General features: G+C 46.9%; 4 protein-coding genes across 5 annotated transcripts; 1 reads left to right on the top strand and 3 right to left on the bottom strand.

The window, feature by feature from the left end:
* Positions 1 to 112: 112 nt before the first annotated feature.
* On the top strand, positions 113 to 3176 carry LOC120896612 (dynein regulatory complex protein 9-like). Of its 2 annotated transcripts, none has more exons than XM_040300856.1 (5): positions 113 to 380; positions 469 to 915; positions 1000 to 1267; positions 1348 to 1772; positions 1841 to 3176. In XM_040300856.1, the coding sequence occupies exons 2-5, from the start codon at positions 837 to 839 to the stop codon at positions 2206 to 2208; spliced, it is 1140 nt and encodes a 379-aa protein (XP_040156790.1). In that variant the 5' UTR covers positions 113 to 380; positions 469 to 836; the 3' UTR covers positions 2209 to 3176. The 2 variants fall into 2 exon arrangements, with proteins under 2 accessions (XP_040156790.1, XP_040156789.1); XM_040300855.1 differs by having other exon boundaries at positions 463 to 915.
* Positions 3177 to 4101: 925 nt separating this feature from the next.
* LOC120897445 (cytochrome P450 4C1-like) lies at positions 4102 to 6847 on the bottom strand. The gene is made up of 3 exons (XM_040302361.1): positions 5406 to 6847; positions 5190 to 5316; positions 4102 to 5124 (listed from the first exon to the last, which is right to left on the bottom strand). The coding sequence occupies exons 1-3, from the start codon at positions 6014 to 6016 to the stop codon at positions 4351 to 4353; spliced, it is 1512 nt and encodes a 503-aa protein (XP_040158295.1). The 5' UTR covers positions 6017 to 6847; the 3' UTR covers positions 4102 to 4350.
* Positions 6848 to 7472: 625 nt separating this feature from the next.
* Positions 7473 to 9398, bottom strand: LOC120896505. Its single transcript, XM_040300682.1, has 2 exons — positions 9055 to 9398; positions 7473 to 8978 (listed from the first exon to the last, which is right to left on the bottom strand). The coding sequence occupies exons 1-2, from the start codon at positions 9228 to 9230 to the stop codon at positions 7832 to 7834; spliced, it is 1323 nt and encodes a 440-aa protein (XP_040156616.1). The 5' UTR covers positions 9231 to 9398; the 3' UTR covers positions 7473 to 7831.
* A 5825-nt stretch (positions 9399 to 15223) lies between these two features.
* LOC120895928 lies at positions 15224 to 20077 on the bottom strand. Its single transcript, XM_040299668.1, has 6 exons — positions 19362 to 20077; positions 17651 to 17772; positions 17411 to 17532; positions 16921 to 17270; positions 16540 to 16760; positions 15224 to 16417 (listed from the first exon to the last, which is right to left on the bottom strand). The coding sequence occupies exons 1-6, from the start codon at positions 19617 to 19619 to the stop codon at positions 16177 to 16179; spliced, it is 1314 nt and encodes a 437-aa protein (XP_040155602.1). The 5' UTR covers positions 19620 to 20077; the 3' UTR covers positions 15224 to 16176.
* Between the last annotated feature and the right edge of the window lie 2230 nt (positions 20078 to 22307).

Below are 22307 nucleotides of genomic sequence, written 5' to 3'. Positions count from 1 at the left end.
CATAATGCGGAAAGGTTGCACAAGAAGAATTAATTTCATCATTTTGATTTTACTAAATTGGCACCTTATTGTGATGCACGTACCCTGCAAATTCAACTGCCAAAAAGTGACAGGCTCTCATACGGGGCACGGGCTTTGTTTATCAACATTGCACAGACCAAATTCACAAGTTGCACAACGCGAAAAAATGCCCGCAATCGAAGCTTTAATTAAAAGCCAGGGCGCTACCGAGGCGGTCACACAAGAGGTCACGGGCAGCAATATGAGTGAGCTGATTTCAAGCATCAAAGTGGTAAAAGATTCCTTGAACGATCTGCTCACCGCGATTGTGGTACGGGACGCGAGTTCGGGTAGTGCACGGAAGGAACGCACGGAAGAAGGTAAAGTTCATGTTCCGGCCAGAAGTAACAAACAAAATCCGTGTTGCAGGTCGTTAAGTAAGCTTTCCGTTTCCGTTTTTAGCTACAGAAGAGGGAGCAGCTGATGGTGATAGTAGTGATGAACCGGAAGAGGGCGACAAAGAATCCAACAAGCGTCAGAAGGTGTAGACCATAGAACAGCTTTCAAAGTGCAACCTAAAGCGATAGCGAATGCATTTTTGAATTTTATCGGTTTCAGTTGTATGTAAGTGTGCCTTTTTGAATTGACCAAGGTTTGAAGTAAAAGCAGGCAGCATGCGACCGGTGCGCGCATGTCACCACCGACCTGCCGTTGCTAGGACGCAATGTTCGGAGGTGTCAAACAAGTGGCTCAAAGTACGGAATAAGATTGCGAAATTGTTTCCTCTAAAATCCACAATAAAAGTTAACTAACGATTTACCATTACGCACATCGGTATGTGTGATCTATCGAAGCCTAATTTTCATTCGACCGAATCGTCCGAGAGTGAAGATGTTAGCGACACCACAACTAGAGGTAAGTGCTGGAATCCTACAACAACCTCTTCAATCTCCCGATCCCGATCGCTTGAGCAAGAGTAACCAATTCCCCTTCATGCAGCATCGACGACAGAATCTCACAGTCAGCTCGGCCCGAAAGCCATGTTCAACGAGATGGAAAGTGGTATGATAAACATCGTAATCGAGGAAGCGACGTACAAGCTGATCGTCATCAACCGGGATGGGGACAAAACGAGCGCCCCGATCGTACGGAAGCCGCCGATGCACGTCCGCTTCGATCCGTCGTACAAGAACCAGCTGCTGAGCGAAAACATGGTCGTCGATTTGGCGATGGGAAAAATGATTCTCGTAAAGCTGCAGAATGATATGTAGGGAATCGTGGCATGTGATTTTAACGGCAAATTTAATCACCTGTGGCTAATGTTTCGCAAACCCATCACTATTGTAGCTCCAATTTACGCAAGCTGCTTTCGGACACGCACACGGAGATGGCGGAGTTCGGTACGTTCGAGACGCTGCAAACCTTCATGGACAACGACATCCAAAGCGAACAGGAAGAGCTAATTCTGATCCGGGACAGTATCTTGAATGAGAAAAAGCTGAAGATACTGCAAACCCAGCTCGAGGGCGTCAACCGTGAGTGCAAGAACGTGCTGAAGCAGCTCGACGACGAAATATTCGACCTGGAGACGAAGCTCAAGGACGCACGGATTGAGAACGACATCAAGACGAAGCTGGTCCAGCAGTGGGAGCGTACTCGGCACGAGCAGGCGCGCATCATCATCGAGGGCAAGGAGAACGAACTGGCGCACACGGCCACACTGACGAAAGCGAACATCGAGCGTGAGTTGCGGCTGAAAAGCGAAATCGATGGTAAGGAAGGCCTGCTAGAGCAGTGGGAACCATTTAATGCCAAGTTTCATTCCATTCCCGGGTGTTAGTGTACATCAACTACTGCATCGATCAGATCAGTGAAAAGATCGCCTTCTGGACGGATAAGTACCAGCGGGAGATAAAGGCGCTGGATGCACAGATTGCCGAGCACAAGGACAAGATCGTGAACCTGAAGGTGCAGTTCGAGGAGATGACGATACTGTTCAAGCACCGCGAGAAGGATCTGAAAATTTGTGCCGAGTTTATGAAGGAGCGGGAGCAGCAGCTGGCACTCGCCAACAAGCAGATGCGTTCGGCGATCAAGATCCAGTCCTGGTGGCGCGGCACGATGGTGCGCAAGGGGTTGGGACAGTTTAAGCGCAAGAAAAAGCAAAAGCCCCAGAAGGCACCGAAGAAGGGAAAGAAGGGAAAGTAAGGTTGAACATGAATGATAGGTAAGGCTATCACTATAAGGCTATATTTTTATTCTAGCTATCGATGATAAAGAGTTGCTACCTGTAATTCGTCCTTTTAATTGCTTGATTCCACAATGTAATACTTCGAGGCGTTTTAAAAACCTTTTAAAAGGTAGTACTGTCAGCGCGTTGGCAACGGTTATTAAAGCATAAACATAAATAAGAAAACCATACATGGATCATCTTATTGAATATGCATCGTACTTCTTTTTTTCAATTCAATTTTATTCTTATTATTAAACCGCATGAAGAAAACGACAAAGCACAGGTACACAGGTGTACAGCACTACTTTAATTTCCGACAGCACATGTCTTGGTACGTGAATAGGCATGCCATTAAATTACCCATAGACATAGTGAAATCGTAGAGGGAAGCGCAATTGCAACTTGCAATTAATTTCGGGATTTTAAGCCACCACACGCGGTCGATTGATCTGCCAATGAAGGCTACCTTCTCTCTATCATTAAAGAACTGAATCCAACGTCCGTTAATGAGTGCGCTAGAAGCCTCTAGGTGAGCATTCGAAACCCGTTTTATGTTTTTTTTTTTATCAATTCATTGTGTTTTGTACATGATCTTTCCAATAAAAAACAAACTCCAAGCTTTGTTTTATACAATTGAGCAAAGCGTTTCGTACGGAATGCGTGAGAAACGGTGTAAAAAATATGCTTTTTAAGATCCATTATACATAAAATAGTAAGAAATAATGCTTGATTAAAACATCGCTGCGAGTGTGATGCATTGGAGTGCAAACCATAATGATAAAACGAGTTTTTAACGGCCAATCATGTAATTGAGATTACGTTGAAGAGCAGTTTCGTAATCACTCTACGGAAAACGTTCAAATCATCTGAGGTCAAAAGCAGTGTGGCAGGAACTATAAACACATTTGTAAAAAATAACAATAAAAATGTAATTGCAACATTACATTGTAATCGTCTTATTAATTTTGTAATAACTATCCATAAAAACAAAACCTGGTTTTTGTTTCTGTTAGTAAGATAAAATATTTTCCTATTTAAATTCGCTGATATCGGGTGTTTTTGGTGATAATGAAAGTACAAGCTAGATGTTGTTATCCTATCAATTTGACTGTTTAACTAAATGGAAATGGTGTAAAAGCACCAAATATGCACTTAAAAATCATTAAATGAGACACCTGATCGCACCATCGCTGGCAACAACATACGAATTAATTAATTAATCTTTTCAGTTAGCCAACCACAAGGTATACAGCATATAGCGTGCATGTTTCTAGACAATTACGCCGTGCATGCAGCATATCTGCGATGAATTTATCACACCAATAAAAGGAGCTTGTTCCGCGTTCGAATTCGCTCCCGAAACTGCAGAGGGGCAACGGACTACCATTATTTCCAAGGTGGCTAAACGGCGCCCGTAGATTGAACGTCGGGACGAGCTGGTTAATTATTTTCCAATAGTACCGATCCATGATTAACACGTTGCGTGTGCTGCGGCGCGTGCAATAGCGTGCTTAGGGCGTCAGCGTGTGGAGTCGGATTCCTCGCACATTAAATACGCACGACAGATAGCACGTTCCGCGCACGATGTAGTAAGAGTGCCGTTAGTGATTGGGGATGTTTACAGCATGAAAAAATCGTCGAGAGTAGCGGGCCAGATTGCAGGCCGCGTGTCAAGTACATTACCCACACTGTGGTAGGTAGTAGGAGCAACAGCATTGGCGTAATTAACACCTCTTTGCTGCAAAAGGGCGGAAGCAGTCTCACGCCGTACAGGACCAGAACCGGGGTTGGGTTCCACCGCCCCTTAGCACTCGAAGGGGGCATCGATCGGCCGCGCAGTGCCGCCAGTAGCATGCGTTGTGTGTGCAATTAATTGCACCTAATGATGGTGCTGCTTATCAATCAAAGGGCCGAGGGCTGATCGCTGGGTGTATGCGGCCGATGGAATTTCAGCGTGATGTAATCGAACGAGATAAACCATGTAGAAATTATAGCAAAAAAAAAAAAGGTTCTGATCTTAGATCTGGCCAATTGCACGAGTGCCTGGTACGAGGTATGATGACGCATATATTTCTCTCCAATATCACAAAAAAAAACACGGGATTGCCTCCCCACATTCACCGTTGCTCCAACCGTATCAGATGTTTCGTGTTGAGCTTCATCACCAGCGAGAGGGAGAGCTTAATATCGCGCAGCTTGATGTCGGTCGAGATGCGATACTGGCGCACGACATGGCACAGCAAGATCTTCATCGACAGCCAGCCATACTTCATGCCAATACAGTTGCGCGGTCCCTGACTAAACGGGATGAACGCGTACGGATGGCGCTGGGCGCACCGTTCCGGCAGGAAGTTGTCCGGGTTGAAGGTTTCCGCGTCCGGGCCCCAGATCGTTTTGTCGCGGTGCATCTTCAGGAAGGGAATCAGCACGAAGCAGCCGACCGGGAGGGTGACGTCCTGCGCCTGCACCTCCTTCATCGGCGTGCGGGCGATCAGGCCCGTAATGGGCAGCAGACGCATCGTTTCCTTCAGGAACATCTCCAGCAGCGTCAGCTTGGTGAGATCCTCGTACGAGACTGGACCGTGCGGTACGACGTCCACGATTTCCTGGTACACCTTCTCCTGCCAGTCCGGGTACATGCCGAGCGTGAGCAGGGTGTTGGAGAGGGCCTGGGCGGACGTATCGTTGCCACCGAACATCATCGTATCGATGTGCTGCTGGAAGCCGTCCTCGTCGATGCCGTTGGCCGGGTCGTGTGCGATCTCCTCCAGCCGCTCGATGAAGATTTTCGCCTTCGGCAGCTCCTGGTTTTCCTCCGGATCGGAGTCCTGCTGGTATTCGGTCTTCGTTTGTTTGGTCTCGCTCAGCAGGGCCTGTCGCATGGTTATTATCTTGCGAGAGAAAAAAAAACATTATTATTATGAAAGGTATCTTCTAAACTGCTCCTCTGCCATACCTTTCGTGACATCTGTTTGAAGCTCTTGAATCGGACCTCCTCCTCCCGGAAGGCCGCCGTCATGCGGTAGACACAATCTGGATGCAGCCAGGCCTTGTAGATACGCTCAAAGCAGTTGGTAAACATTCTTCGGGACGAAAAAGACATACCGGCAGGTGCTATTAGAACCTTCGTCCACCCAACAAACCCCTCACCACGACAGGCCCTCACACTCACTGTATAGCGTTGCTGGTGTATTCCTCCAGCACTTCCCGCTTCTCGACGCTCAGGTCCGCCCCGAGCGTGGTGGACGAGATGGTGACCAGCGTGTAGCGGGCCAGCAGCCGATGCACATCGAAACACTTGCCCGACACTTTGCCCGCAAGCTCACGGGTAAATTGGTCCGCCTTGGCGTTAAGCGTCGGCACGAAGCTTTTCAGGGCGGCCGGCGAAAAGGACGCGTTGAGCAGCTTGCGATGCCGCTTCCACTGGTCCGCCGGTGCCCCGAACAGCCCCTTGCTGAGCCGGAAAAAGTCGTACATGAACGGTTTCTGCACGCAGTCGGGCGAGCTCAGCACGTCCTGCACCATTTCCGGCCGATCGACGACGACCAGCAGGAAGGGCCCGAGCCAGGCACGCATCGGTGATGGAAGGTGATGCATCAGCTCCATCAGGTGCGTTACCAGCTCGAGCGGAGATTTGCCGATCGTGAGCAGCATGCTGCCGATGAGCGGATAGTCGAACGGGCCCGGTATCCGTTCGGCCAGCTCGTACAGCCGCTTGCGCGTACGGCGAAAGTTAACGTAGTACACCAGGGCGAACACGCCGATAAACACAAGCACTATCATGGTGGCGTTGGGTAAGCACACACATAAACGGTTTAACGAGCGTCAAATTATTTTGAATTCCTCTTACAGGCACGTGCCGAACGCGATTGCGGCTCCACACTCTCCGGATAGCTGCAGCACCGCTGGTGAACTGAAAATTGTGCCATCGGAGAAGCTCGTTTTTATACGACCCCGGGGTAGAATTACCCGCGGTTAGTGTGTACCGTACTGGGTGGGAGTAGAATCGCACATCGTAAGACGGGTTCAGATCAGTCAAGATGCTGGGGCACCAGGGAACCCAAGGGGGGAAACACTAGGAACGGAGACGACGGCGCATCATGTTATCCCATGTGCGTTGAGTAGAGTTACTATCAGATAGTGGTCGATAGTAGCAATTAGAGGAACTGCACAGATGCACGATAGCAACATGATCATGTAATTTGCAAAACGTAATTGGGCAGATCGATTCAAGCTTCGTTACTATGTATGCATAGTTGTGAGGTGTAGCAAAGTTTAACAAATCCAATTTTTAACGATCGACATCGTGGTGCCCCCCGTGGTACGATCGTTAAGCTGTGCGAGCGAACCAACATCATGTCCCAGCGCGCGTTCAAATCTCGTATGAGCTTTTGAGGTGAGGTGTGTGCGGGGTGCAGCTGCCGTGAATATGAACTGTGAGTGAACTGAACTGAAGTGGGGTACACACCACTACACACACTGTCTTAGGGTACAAAGAGTTGATAGTTACATTTCAGACATATTGACCTTGATTAATGAATCCAACTACGAAATGGAATTGATGCTCAAAATACAAGAGAAAGAAGAAAAAAATCTCACTAACAGTAAGTACAAATCCTTTTCAAAGAATGTTTTATCGTTTGGTAAATTTAAGCTTGAATTTCTTTAACACACGCAAACAGAGCACGACTCACTTCTGAAGACGACATTGACCCTCTGAATGCTTCAGCTTAGAGTTTACTGCTCCATGTGATGCAGCGTGCGTTGACGAGTAGGCCATGCTTAAACCTCTCCAATGGGGAGGGGGGCAATGTAACACCCGTTTGGGGAAGTCCAATATGCCATTCCCCACGTGTTGTGAACCGTGTTGATGTGTGAATGTCTATCACCTCTGCATTTGCACCCTGGGGATGTAATCTGAAGAGAAAAACATAAAACACACGGTGGGAGGTGGTTTCGCACCCATTGGTCTTGTGGTCTCTTTCGCGACAACTACTGCCGATCGTGCAACTGCGTCTGGCTTAACGTGCTTCGATCTACGCCTCGGTAATGTCTCGTTTCTGGCGTTTGCTTGAGGTGATGAGTTAGTAACCGAACAAGGTATGGTGTTGACGCTTGGTGCCAATTGCATGACATGGCGCAAAAGAAGCACAGTACAGGTCAATAATTGTTCATTTACGTATGTTTAACTGTAAACACTTTCATAAGCAAGAAGTGGCGAATGGTGAATAGAAGCAAGTTTATGCCCAGTGTGTTGTACATCGCACACATTTGCGTTCTTTATTTATGAATTGATGATTGTTGATTATAAACATATGGTCACAGGTTCTAATACTATACTTTTTTTTGATAATATTTAAACATTATTAATTTGCTAAAATACTCTTTGCGTTACAAAGTAAGAGTAACCCACAGTGTCCAAAAATTCCATTATGAAGACCAACATTACGTGTGGTAACCTGTTTAAAAATGTGTAAAAATCGTTCCTTTGGTCCCTTCTTTACTAATGTTTTTATTGCCCGAAAAAAGGAAAGGATTATTTGTCTCCGTAGCGTTCAGTATTATGCTTTTGTGCACTGCGTTGCACACTTTACCCCATCACATCACGTCCATGTAACCCATGTTGCTAGCGTGCCGCATTACGGCCGTTATACGCCGGTTCACCACATCACCTCCCATCGCCAGCGCACACCGCCGGAAGCCTTCGCAGTGTATATCCTGCTCGAAGTAACCGCTTACCTCGATCACCTCCTCCTCGCTGCTCATCATCGACGGTATAAAGTTGAGCGCCACCATTGCGCCGTACAGCGCAAAGCGGGCAAAGTGTGCGCGAAAGCTAGCCTCGCGGTACGGTTCCAGGCGCGGATCCGACTCTTCACAGTGCAGCACCGCGCACAGCGTACCCATCAGCTGCCGATGGTAGCGACGCAGCAGCTCCTCCCAGAACCGTTCGCGCAGTTCCGGCGTCATGTTCATGTACATGAGGAACGACAGATCGAGGGCGGGCGATCCGTACCGATTCTCCTGGAAGTCGATCATCAGCACCTCGACCGGACGCTGCCCGTCGTCGTACCGAAACAGTACATTGTTCCGATTGTAGTCACCGTGCAGGATGACCGAGTAGGTGGGATCACGGTGGAGAAATTTCTGCATCAGCTCGGACTGATTCGGCCCATACTTGGTGCGCAGGGTGTGCACGTGCTGCCGGAACCGCTCACTGTCCAGCTCCGCAGGAACCGCATCAACGTACGCAAACAGACGCTCCGCTGCGAGTCGGAACACTACGTCGTAGCTTTCGAAAAATACCTTCCCATCCTGCAGGAAATTCAACGGCACAATGCGCTCCACGAGCCGGTCCAGGGCGGGCGGGTCTTTGATGCGCAGCGCGTACGAGCAAGCGTGGTAGCGGGCGATGATCTCCACCATCAGCGTCAGATGTGCCTCGTCCAGATCTAGCCGCGGCCCAGTACGGAAACCCCGCGGTGTCACGTTTTCCATCACGAGGAACGTTTCGAACAGTTCGCTGTACTCGCGGAACTGGCCCATCGTGCTGAGATACACCCGGGGGCACCAGCGCGTTGCCCGCAGCTCCGAGCCAGCTTCGGCGAGAAACGCATCAAACTGGGGCAGCACGTTCGCGTAGATGTTGATCTCGTTCGGGAAGAGGACGTGGGCAAGGTTTTGCTTGCGGAACAGCTCGTCCCCCTTCATCACCTTCACCAGCAGCGGAACGGTGGATGTTTCCCTGCGCGGAGAATTGAGCTGCACGGTAAGACGGGTCGCGGGTAGAGATCGTCCCCACTCCCCCCCAAGAAACCTACCCACTTGCACTGTGGCGCACGGTCAGCGTCAACTGATGGATGGCGGACATGAACCCGTCGAGATGTTTCGGTGTGTGCAGGTCACTGTGCACGACTTCCATCCCACGGAAGCTTTCGTGGCTGGTCAGCACCTGCTGCACGAGCCGCGTTTTGATGTAGTTCACTTTTGCCTCCATCGTGCGACTATCCTTCGTTTGGGCAGATATGAACGATATATTAGTTCTCACTTATCACTGTCTGTTTAGGGTTTGAAGAGATAAGCTAACAAACAAATGTACGCTGCAACAACTCTATCAGCTCTGATTGGTCGTCTGTTTACTTACGACACCAGTAGTGACACAGGCTCGTTACGGTGGGAAACAGTGACCACACGATGCGTTTAAATTGGTTGCACGGCGCACTCGAGAGCTTTATACAATATGTTAGTGGTATTAGTAGTACTAGAATTCACTTACACATACACTTCAAACCGAAATGTTTAATCTAGCATACTGTCAGGCGCTTAGCAAGGGCGTAGAAAGCAACCTTTAGTTCATCATTTTTTTCAGAATTATAAGTAGATCATTTGTAGGTGTCTGAATGATTATTATACCTTTCGAAAACCTACTCGACATAGAATCATGAACGGGAGGATATTTCAAAAACTGACCTTTTTTTATTGACACACTGTGAATGGACACTGTGTGCTTTCCTTGTCCATGTTAGACTCGTCCACTGACGTAGCATGAGTTTGTGCTCAAATCAAATCAAGCAGAGCGCGCGAAGTTTGTTGGCAATCAAACTGCAAGCTATAAATAACGCTACCCATCAGTGAGCTGGCCGGGCAAACTTTGCACGTAGTGTGGGCTTCACTCGAAAGGGGTTGATAGATAAGGGTTGTGTTTTCTAATGAGTGCGAGTGGAAACCGCGCCTTCGAAACCGTTCAACTGCCATTCAAGCTGAAATGGAAGATCATTCGATGAACAACGTATTAAGTGTTGATTTTCTTTATAATATATCTCGGTAGCAACAGCATAAATATTTGTTACCGTAACAATAGATGGAAGGAAAGCAAAAATCAGCAGCCTATTGTTCTTTTTTTGCGTAACATGCTTCGCTGAGTGTATTTATATTTCAAATTGATTGAACAACACACACACACAAACAAGCACGCTATGGTACCGTTTGTGTTATCTCTTTGATTAGCTAGAATCTTTCGCCTTTTCCACTGCCGGGTTGCTATCATCCCGGTACGGGGCGAGGTGGAAAGCATCCGAGGGCCCCACGATGAAAGCAAAGGAGAAAGATAAATAAAAATAGCAACCGAGCATCTGGCAGATTTGCTGAGACGTGGCAGAGTAGCAGCAGCAGGCACGGCAGTAAGGTCGGATGCGGATGCCGGGAGACACCATAAGTTTGCCACCTTCGATGTTCGGTGTTGCTAAAAGCTCGAGCACACTGCTGTGCAATCGAGCATCAGACTGCTCGAGTGCTATCGGTGAACAGATCATAACCGCACCGAAAGCAGAGCAGTGGAGGAAGTTTTGCTGGAGTGAGAAAAGAAGTGATTAATCTACGAGCTAGAACAATGAGCAAAGTCACACGGTAGTGCGGTGGAGGCGCACGGGACCGTAGCAAAGTGGCTTACGGGGATCTGCACCCTGCCGGAGTGGAGAGTAGGGGTGTCTCGCAGCCAACGAACAGATGTGACTTTATGTGCTTGGGCATCGTGGAAAGAGAAACATAGACGGGGAGAGAGAGAGGAAGAGACAGAGTGGGTGAATGCATATTTCAAGTGCTAACAAATTGAAGCTAAATTGTTTTTCATTCGCACAGCACCGGACCCTCCCGGGCCGGGTCTCACATCTATTGACCGGCGCCATTGCAGCTACCCTTGCCGTTTCCTTCGGCGGCGCTCATGATTGGCCTCCCCGTACGGAAACTTTTCTTACGCCACCCTAGCATAGTGCGACCGTAGGCAAAGCATCAGTATCAAGCATCAAGCATCGTACTCGGCAAAGATATAAGACAAACATTAGAGTGCTTTCCGACACGTGGCGAAGTGCACTCGTCGATTGGGAATTAGATAAATAGACTGATTGCTTTTGAGACCCGGCCGGTGGAGTGGATGCAAAATTAACACTAACTGTCGGTACTCTCTGTGTCGGTGTGCTCGTAAGTCTTTGTCGGCCAAATGATCTTCGGCGTTCGGATTAATTGAGGCAGAGCGTCGAGCTCTAATCTAATATTCGGTGTGTTGAAGCTGACGTGTCAATGTTTGTGAGGTCGGGTGATGGGTAATTTATTTCGTACAATTAGTAACGGGGAGCTTTAGACAACCGTTCACCAAATTGGTATTTGGTGCATTAACAAGCAACCAAATTCTTTTCGTTTTGATGAGAATGATGACTGTAGTGGTGCACTAACTATTTAAGGAAGAGATGAAAAAATAGCCCCAAAATCCATCAGCTTTTGTGGATTTTTTTTTCCGTAGGCCCTACCAATTTTCGATTGTCTATGTTATCATTTCCAATACTTCAAGGGTCAGTCGTTCTAGTGGACGCGTTGAAATAGCCAGTTCTTATTTTATACCCAATCTAGAATTTATGACATTCTTTCACATCTGGCAAAAGGTCCTTTGGAAGCCCGGCTATAGTTACTTCTCCTTTGTTGTCTGAAGTAAGGTACTTGGCGAAGAAAGTGAAGGAAGAGTTCAAAGGTAGTGTGGCCACAAGTTACAACGGGAGATTCGAGTGGAATCGGTCAAGTAGTTGGAACAATATTTGGATAATTTGGATTTATTTATCCAGAAGCAGCAGGACTTGTGCAACAGAAGACCAGACAATCACTCAGAAGAATTGGCTCTGGATGCTGGTTTTCAACAGAGCGTAGTTCCATTTTTCATAACCATTTTACAGGAAAACAATCCACAGACATTTGCATCAATCATAATCTAAAAGACGAGCGCCTGGCGTAAGGCTGTATACTAGCAAGCTTTTTTTATCTAGTTCATAATTTATGCAGACATGTTGAGAGATTGAAAACCAAAAAAAAAAAAAACTGGAATACTTTATATGTATAAAAGTGCCTCAATGATCTTTAATGAAGAAAAAACTTTTAACGAACCGACAGCGACACGAACAAACCTTCTCATAAGTTAGCGCGAATTGCATACCTTACGGCGCGAAAGAAATGCTAAAGCTACTAACTTAATGCGCCTATTGTGATCGTGTAAAAATGACTATTCTTACTTTACCTCGCACACCCACCGAAACATCCTCCTCGGCAACACGTGAAACGTGGTGTTGAAAGTCCTTAGCATCCAGGGAATCCTTGAGCCTTTTTTTTCGTTTTCAAACCGCCCCAAACGTAGCTTCCGCGAACCAGTCGAGGTGTCAGAACGGTTCCCGAAACAAAATAATTGATTGTCCACTCGGCAAACCCGGCAAATGGTACGCGGTGATAAGCTGCAGTAAAGCGTGCCGGGATAATGAAGCAGCCTTATTAAGTATCCCCGTGTCGTGGGTCCGCGGGTTTTGACAGTTGCGCGAGCGTTTCCCCGTTCGTCGCCCCACGAAAGCGAAGGCGAGCACGAAGAAGATGAACACGTTTGGCGACTGAACCGTTCCACCGACTGGTGCCCGGGTCCAAGGGCAATTCCTTGCTGATTCCACGAAAAAGCCATCCCTGTTCGCGGGGTTGGCGCTGATAATGGACCATCGCCCCACCATCCACCGGTACAATGGCATTCATTACGCTGCAGTAGTGGCGTCTTTCTGGTGCGCAACGAAAATGTATCCCAAAACATGAACCGCCGTCAAGGATGTTGATGAGAAAGATGATGTCCATGATGATGATGATGGTCTTAGTAATGTTGAGAATAGTGAGGTGAATATATTTCAAGTGACCGGCGGTCAGTTCGCCCAACGTGGCAGGAAAGCTGCAGGGACATTCCTTCTTTTTTCCTGCTTATACGGGGGCAGTGGATTGCAAATTAGTTTAGCGCTAAAAAAAGGCACAGTACGTGTAACAAATTTACATCTTGGTATTGGCGGGCACCAGCTCGAGGGGAAGCGTCATGAAAATAACCATTGGAATTTGTAAGCAATTAGGTCCGGCGGCTTCTCGGTAGCTAATGTAAAATCTAACAGCTAAATGAAGACGATCGACATCTAATGAACCGTAATTCTTACCAATTTTACATTCTAATTGATTGCATACGGTGAGTGGTGTACTTAGGGACCTTGGAATAGATACTCTAGGGTAGATATCGGATTTTTTGGAGTTATTGGAGCGGTTCTCCTGTAATTTGTAGACGCTTTTCGTGGCAAATTATTAGGAGGAGAGACTAAATTTTAAAAAAGGTTATTAATTTAATTATTAAACCACGGGACGAAGGATTAAAATAATATGTTATAAGATCATTTACTGTATGCAGCAATTTCACATTTCAGAATGAAGCAAGCAATCGTGGGGAATCACATGTTAAACATTCTTCTTTTTCTGTCGAATTGAGTCAAAATTGGGTTATAATTCTCGTACGAAGAAGCTTGTGTAAAGATTAACGTTTCAGCAAGCGCGAAATATTACACGAAATGCTTTTACGATGTAATGACAGAAGTAGGAGCATTAATGGCATTTAATCTTTCTCGTTAATTTCAGCTACAATTGCACTTCAAAATTAAAGTTCGTCGGAAAACAACACTCAAATATCCGCTTCACCACAGGAATGCGTGTACTTTTTTTTCTGTAGAAATCATAATTCGATCGCTGTAAGGACTTTCCAGCCAATGGTGTACACATTTAAACGTTAACCACAAAACCTCTCCCACCGCACCGCTGCTGGAATTGTGCCCTTCCTTTTCATTGGTTTCGTTTCCAAAACCAATGCGCGCAGTGCGAGGAGAGCTAGCGAAGCCGGTAGCCGGTGCGTGTGCAAGTGCACCGATGGTCGTGGCGGTTTAACGATGATCGTTTGACAAATGTAAATCATTTCATATATTCCCACAATTGGTAAGCATACTTGTGTGTACAATGGGCGATGGGGCAGGCGTGCTGGTAGGTTGGCACGTTTGGGAATGCCAGGAGAAAAACGCACCAACCATTGGGCAAACTGGGTCGTGCACATTGCGCCGTACATGGGTTCGAATTGGTAGCGAGGTTGTCGTAGTGAGCACACTTCACTGGCACTTGGTCCGTGCCAGCAGCTGCGTGCAAAGGTGGAAACCTGCCCATGGCAGCCAGTGCCTCCGCTGGCTACGGCTTAACTCACGGCCGGCAAATACCAAAAGTGCCATAATTTAATTCATGCCCCATTAAAGAAATAAATTAATTTATGTCGCACAATCTCGATGACGATTGCATACCCACACACACAGACAAACACATTCAAACACAAACCTGAAACACCCGGTGCCAGCCCGACCCGGAGCGCCAGTGGTCAGCGTGCACCGGTAGCAAATTGTCGAACAGCTTACCCATTGATCCTGGCGTGTCATCAATTCTTACCACGCGGTTTAGTGAAACCCAATCCCTGCCGCGTCGAGATTGTGCGGCCAACGGTCGGTCGCGAGTGGATTCACTAACCGGCCGGTGAAGTGCATCTGTGCCGTAAGAAGGTGCACGAGTGTGGTGGTTGCTGGCCACTTCGAAAGTGCACCGAAGCGGGCGAACACCGGCGGCCGGCGAAGATTTGACACCACGTTTGCTGTGGCCTTTGCTGCTGCTGGTGGTGATATACCATTTTGCAAGCCGATTTTGCCGAGACGGTAGCTTACGGCTGGGGCTCGCGATCATATCAGCCTTTCGACAGGCTGCGGCTGCAGACGACGGGATTAATTGAAAGAGATTCGCCCCGGATTAGTAGTGCCGACCGCCGAACGATGTTCTTGCAGAGCGACGCAGAAATCGGAACCGATGCCATCTAATTGCTGTCTGCATTGTGTTATGGATTGGTTAGGCAGACTGTGGCGAAGGCTTTGTAGCACTAATGCGTCTTCAAGGGAACTCGACGTGGCGCATAGGCCACATTGAACTCATTAGGATAAGGGCTTGTGGAAGCTTTACTTGCAAATGTGTTTGTAACTGCACATATTTGCATAGAACGATTGATTGTACATGTGTTTTTTTTGTAGCTATTGTATAATATTTCCTTCGAAAACATCAATGACTGAATATGAGAACATGGGATGAAATAGAGCGAGATGGTTTTAGTTTGCATTTCCTGACATTCGTGTTCTGGTTTTTTAGTAATCCATTCATTTGAAATTACTAATTACTTGTAGTTAGGATGAATGAGGTAAAATATTACATATACGTACGTCTAAAAGCGGATACAATGTTCGAGTTTCGGAGACGCCCATAACAAACCTTCTTGTTACATTAGATTCGTGTGCATTTTGCCAATTAGTCAGGAAGTAATGATGCGTGCCAAGTGCTTGTTAAACAGATTGATTGTTACAAGAACAAAAGGTACAAAAGGTAAACAAAAATACAACTTTTGCTTAATCAGTGCCTCAAATCAAAGCAGTTTCTTTTTGGATTCTTGATACTATATAGGACTTCCCTCACCATAAGATTAGCCATTATTAGGAACTGCATGAGGGGGCGATTCAGATGATAATCAAACCTGTCCGGTCTAGTATCGCAGAGACCACTGGTAAGCTGCAGTGCAATTTCTTTATTCCTGGAAATTTAGATTTCGATTCATTCGATAGCGCTGTGTAGTCTTCAGGTTTTAGGAATAAATTGGAAATAAATGAAATGGAATACCTAACTCGGACTCAGGTATCGACTTTACTGAAATGGTACATCAGACGTTCAGTAGCACTCGTTGCCAGATCTTTAATATTATTTTACAGTTTTGCATAACACGAAATTCAATCATGCAACAATCGCAATAAAGAAAAAAAAAACACACACACATACTGGAATGAAAAGCTTGATGGCATCTTAATGGAAGCTGCTCTTACCAGAACCTTTATCACTATTCACCAAATACACCATTCCCTTCAATAACCATTGTGGCGCAAAATTAAAACGTTAAAACCCATCGCACAAGTCAACGGTGTGCGCACGTGTTGCTGTGGTGAGCCTGTTCAGCACTTCCATCGATCCGCTCGCCCTATCCAGGAGAAACCCGATCACACCGGATCGAGCCCGTACTGGGAGTGGAGCCGGTACATCTCGTACACCATTGCCGCCAGCTCCCGGTCGAGTGGTTCGCCGCCCCGCTTCCACGCATCGGCCACCGATTCCTCCTCGGTGAAGATGTTTTCGGTGAATGATATCTCCATCGGTTCGTGCAGTATCATCAGGAACGCGGACGCAATGTTAAAGCCGTACGAGTAGTATTCGGCCAGCTCGCGATGGAATGATTCGTAGCTATTCGAGCCGGACCCCGTTGGGTAGGGCGGTAACAACAAATAGAAAAAAAGGAGAGATTGATAAGCATGAAAGGAAAAAGGGGTTCCGCACCCAAGTTGATGGCGGTTTGATTGACGTACCTGAAGTACGGTGGCAGATCGGCGGGCTCGGAAACGCCGACGACGGTGGCCACCGTCTGTACCAGCGCACCGTGATAGGTGCGGAAGATGGTATCGAAATGGTGCTCCCGCTCGGCGTACCCGGTCGAGTTGGCAAGGAAGGCAGCATAATCGATCATCGGTGATGCGTAGCGCAGCGTTTGAAAGTCAAACATCATCACTTGAGTGGGTCGGGCTGGGTTCTGGGTGGGGAAAAACGTCCAAAAATAGGTAAAAATAGGTTGAATGAAAGTGGCTGCGAGCAGTTTGTTAGTGCGAGGATTCGGTTCGGTTCCCAATATTCGGGAGGGATTCGGGAGCCGCTGGGAGCCCGCACCTTGGCCCAGTCCAGCCGATGTTTACCTTCGCATCTGCGTACCGGAACGCCATGTTGTTGCGCAGATAGTCGCCATGGCAAATGACGGCGAGCGGTTCGCGCGGCTTCACCTTACCCTTCGCGTGCTCCCACGGATCCTGGAACAGGCGGGCCAGCTTTTCCAGGTAGTCCGCCGGCACCAGGCCCTTGAACCGGCTCTCCTTCAGGGCTTTGATGGCACGCATCGGTGCAACGGTCATGACCGCTTTCCACGTGTGGTCCGTAATGTCGGCGGCGTAGCGAGATTCCTTAAACTTTGCAATCATGCTGTCGAACTGGGGGCGGTGCGCCACCTTCAAGCCGTAACATTCGCCATGGAAGCGCCCCAGCTCGGTCACTAGAGTGGAAAATATGATGTGACGCAGACGGGCCAAAGAAAAAAAGAAGGAATTAAAGTTAGGTGGGTTAAACATGGAAACGAAAATAACAACGAAAAGAAAAGTAGAAAAAAAACTCGGTACATCTACCGTTACAAACCGGCGAGCATAATGTAATCCATTGGCAGGTTGACGACCATCGGGGCCATTTTCCAGCCGGAAAAGGAAAAATCGCTCATTACCATTAATGCTTCCGCTGGTTTTCGCTCGCAGTGATAGTACCTGTGGGTGACAAAAATGGACACCGACAGCGGTACGCCATCGGAATGATGATGTTTATCGGTCTTCGGACTGCTTGTTGGTGTGTCTGTATGTGAGTTGGTGTGGCAGATAATGTTACCTGGGATACAGCTCTGCCTTTCCGAGAGCGGGGATGATTTCCGTGTAAGCGATCATTTCATTCTCGAACAGTGTCTCGAATTGACAGCTCTCGTACATCTCCTTGTTGCAATCGGGCGTTATCTGGGCGTGGGAAGCGATGGGGAACGGGGGAGATGTATAAGAAAGATAGAAACGCAGATCAAATCACCCGCTTTAGACGACTCAATTCCTGGTATGTTTCTTGCACCTCCGCAAAATTGCATCCTTTCGATTTTAGACCATTCACGGGAATCCGGTTGATTTATTTTGCAGAATGAAGATAGATTAGATTTATAGAGAGTGAGGTTTGATAGCTTCTCAGAATAGTTACGATGCAGGATACATCCAATTAGGTGCCCTATGTCAAAGGTAGCTTCCAAGTAAGGATGTTGGAGGGTATCAAGGATTATTAGTTATCCAATGTAATAAATGAAATAAATAATTATACCATTGTCACTTCATTAATTACACTTAGTTGCTGTCTGTCTTCTATGATAATGATCAACGTGAAGTCTCTACGACAAGTGGCGTGTCAAGTGAATAACATAGTTACATGTTATAGAAAAGGAATACAGTATTCTGCTTGCACTATTAGTCTACGCCATGGGAATTAACTCTGAAAGGTTCCAATGACTAGATCTACACTTACGCTGGTGACGTCGTCATCATTGATCGCCAGCTCACATAAAGACTACCAAATTATTGAACATTTTTGCAAAGAGCCTCAAAGATCATTTCAATGTAAGCTCCACGGAATGGTGAGTTATGAAGTACAGTTTGTACTGTACAAAATTCGTGGAGAAAAAATATGTTCTTAACTGTAATTCGTGGCCATTCGCGACCGGCAAACTTCGAGCTATGCCGTACTTTTACTAGTCTAATATTCGTATGTACTTCCAAAATAGAAGCTGTTCATTCTCAGGATGCTATATACCATTAACAGCTAACAAGAAGTGATCAACGAAAGGGTTTAAGATCATAATAGGTCTCAATGAAACTTTGGAACTTGCTTAAAAATTTGACTTAAAAAATATCGCTAGCGAATTGGCAGTAGCCTGAACGAAACAGAATAATACTTAGATCATTCAGTCTCATCTTCTAGCCCCACACATATTATAGCTACTGGTGTAAGTGCAAAGCAACAGTTAAACCTACCGTTAAATAAATTTAGAATAAGAATTACCATTTTAAAAGCAATCAATCTAACTTTTTACTAAACTTGTACAGGCTCAGAAATATAAACCAAAGCAACAAACAACATTTAGCAGAACGATTATTGTTCGATTCCCATGGCAAACGATGACTATCAGGATTGATCAAATATGTCTAGCAAGCCTGCATGATGGTCGGAGTCGTTATGCCAAGTGAAAGAAAAATAACAGTAACTGTGATAAAAAGGGGAAGTATTTTAGTATTGTTTTGAACAGGCAAATATCGTTTATCGTTTCAGCTTGTGGAGTGCCGCGATATATCGCTCTCCTGCTCCACTGCTCACAGCTAGACAAAATTGGACGAGTTGAAGACTAACACGGCGGCACAGTGACGCTATCATCGTTTGACCGGGCGAAAAATCGCACCATCATTGGATGCTTGAGGACACAAGGTTGCAGTGGCAGATTAAAGTGTGCTTGAATTGGCTAGAATTTGCAAGCAAAGTGCCGTCGAGTGGTCCCGCCTATCTCCACACTTACCTTCACTATCAGATGCAGTGTTTCCGGTTCCGGGGCTTCCTTGCCCAGCGCAGAGCCTTCCCGCTCCAGCACCACGGTTACCACGAACGGTATCGTTAGCATGAATCCATTGGTGACGAGCGGCTTAACTTCGACCGATTTCAGCAGCGTCTTAACGCCTGCCGGAACCGGCTCGTTGAATGAAAGCTGGCCGCGTGCCACCATCCCCGGTATCAGCACATCCCGCACGTACGCTTCCTTGTGCGTTGTATCATTCATATCTGCCCCGGCACTGATATAAGACAGGCAGCTGCTGATAAAACAATCCGTGAACGATCCGTTGTGTCGCGTTCCGTTCAACACAGCGCAGTGGGGGAAGCGCCTATCTTCACTTTGCACAAACACCACACAAACAAACACACACGCACACAGCAAACACCACTGAAAGCGAAGCGAGAACTTGGTCCCGCGATTGCCAAAGCAAAGGGTGTGTTTATCAGTTGGCGAAAAGTTGGCGAGTTAGAAATCAACACACGCAGTCGCGTGACGCTATGCGCAATGGGGCGGGCCGGTGCGCGCGTGTCAACTTTCGGGAAGGAATGGAACGGATTGCCGCACGACGACTTCGCGCACGCGTCCAATCTTCGGTACGGGTTTCGGGTGATTCGGGTGTGTGGTTGCCCGGGGCGCGTGCGTTCCGTGACCGAGCCGATAGGGGACTAATGTATCGCTGTGATTGTTAGCACCGTCGGCAGCCCGCTCGGCGAGATGCGCACGATGATGGCGCAAATGGACATGGACAAAGTATGTGGAAATAGATTTGTTTTAAATCTATCTTTACAGCTAAACACATTTAATATAAACAGTTCTACGTTTTAAGCTGGTGTGTTAAATGTTAACATAATTCCAACATTTAACTAATGCTTCGTCTATTTTTGTTTATATTTTTTTCATTAGGAAAAGTCATTCCATATAGAAAAGGCTTTAATAACAATGCAATAAATTTTTGTTAAAATGTAAAGCATTTTACCAAATAAATTCAAACCCATACTACGCAATTCTTGCATGAGCCACGATATGCTTCGAATTGACCCACCGTGCTGGATGCTGAGCGGTTTGTCTAAGCGCATCATTAGCAACACGAACACGTCGTTCCTCAAAACGCACACAAACATACACGCACTCCCACTTGCACGGTATAATAATGATGATGATGGGTTTCGTTGAATGATCGCTAGATCGAATTGGCTTTGACATTGAACCTTTTCCCACACCCCTATTAAACGCGAACGCTCCCCGTACAATCCAAACCAAACAGCCGGGTCGGATAGCTCATGTGAATGCGTGAATGCGCACGGTGCGTGTAGTGGTACGATGTCATCAATACACGGAACGTTCGTTCGAAGGGGTTGAACGGGGCTGTCAAATGTGTGTATTTCTAATACGCCTAACGGTATGCTCTGCCGCTCTCACGGCGGTGCGAGCAAATAGGTTCGCAACGAAGCGCGAAACAGCGAACCGGGTGCGTACGTATCGGGACGGTATTGCCTTCGGGGTAAACACGTCATTAATGAACTTAACGTAATTAAGTTCACTGCTGTGGGGGTAGTTTGAAAAGTAAAGGAAGAAAGACTTAATTTAAAACCACATTGTGTGCGTGTGGTTAACTACTGAAACAGGTCGAAAACAATAACACGAAAAAACAAAAAAATCACGATTAATAATTAACAGGTGTTTAAGCCATGCAGAGGTGGATCATACATAGAGCGGACTAAGCGGTTGCTTGGGGCACCGAGCTCAAAGGAGCTTGTCGCTTTACTAAAAAGAACTTTGTGGTATGACGACGTCACAATGGTTGATGACAGGATGTTACAGTCTTTATAGAAACGACCTATACCTGACAAATAAAGCCTGCCGATGGTTGAACAACATATTAAAACAGTCTTGGAGAAACTAGCCTATTCAAGCCCTTGGACCTTTATGAGTATTTTCGGTACGATCAGTCTGAAATGTAAGATACCAGGCTTTTAGTTGGCATCGTAATGGTGCAGTCTCGCCAGCACGCTATTGGAATGGCATCAGTCTACAGTGCAAAGACCCCAGCGGGCACGCACGAGTCTGCCAGAAGAGTCTAATCGTTAATTGTTGTTTAAATTAAATGCAAAACTTTCTAATCACTTGCAGCAGCAGGTAGTCTATGGTTGATAAACCTGTCAATTATAATACTTCAAATAGAGCTTTTACCTGCTCATTGTGCTGATACGCTAATAATGAATGGTCGGTTTTCTACAGCATGCTTTTACGACTATCAATTAAGACAACCGTCCTCACCACAACACTCAGCGGGATCGATCCACTTTGAAGTGTGTGTTGCGCTTAACACGTGTTTGCTACATTCAGCTCAGTTTGACTGACGCCTCCGTTTACCATCACCAGGTTCATTGGCGTCTTCCTTCTACGCTTGTCACCGCGACTGGGTTCCTGGGTTGGCGAATGATTGTGCTAAATTAAATGGCAGTATTTGTGCTGTACACACCTGTACCGCGACCACTCGAGGAACAAATCGAATCAAGGACGTTCCATTTAGGGTATCGTGCATCTTGCCGGCGGAACATTTGGCACGCCCTGTGTCCGTCCACTATGTGTCTGCAACGAATGCAACGAGCGAACTCCATCCACGGAACATGGTCAAAGCGCTTCCCTTCCCTTTACCCTCTTGCCATCCAGAAAGCCGTTGATTAAATGTGTCATACAGCACGAGACATCTGCCCACAGCCAAAACCCGGAACTCGGGGCATTGGCGTGAACGGCCCACCGGCACTTTCGGAAGTGCGAAAGTTAGCCCCGTACAGTGCACAGCTGGAAGAGGAATTTGATTACCCCCGACAGTTGCCGGAATGAGAGCTCCCTTCGCCCACAGTGGACAGTGTTGCATCCCGGTGCGTTGCATTTCACTGCTGCCGAAGA

Source organism: Anopheles arabiensis, chromosome 2 (genome assembly GCF_016920715.1).
Source record: "Anopheles arabiensis isolate DONGOLA chromosome 2, AaraD3, whole genome shotgun sequence".
Classification (NCBI taxonomy): Eukaryota; Metazoa; Arthropoda; class Insecta; order Diptera; family Culicidae; genus Anopheles; species Anopheles arabiensis.
This window is presented reverse-complemented; position numbering and strand designations above follow the sequence as displayed.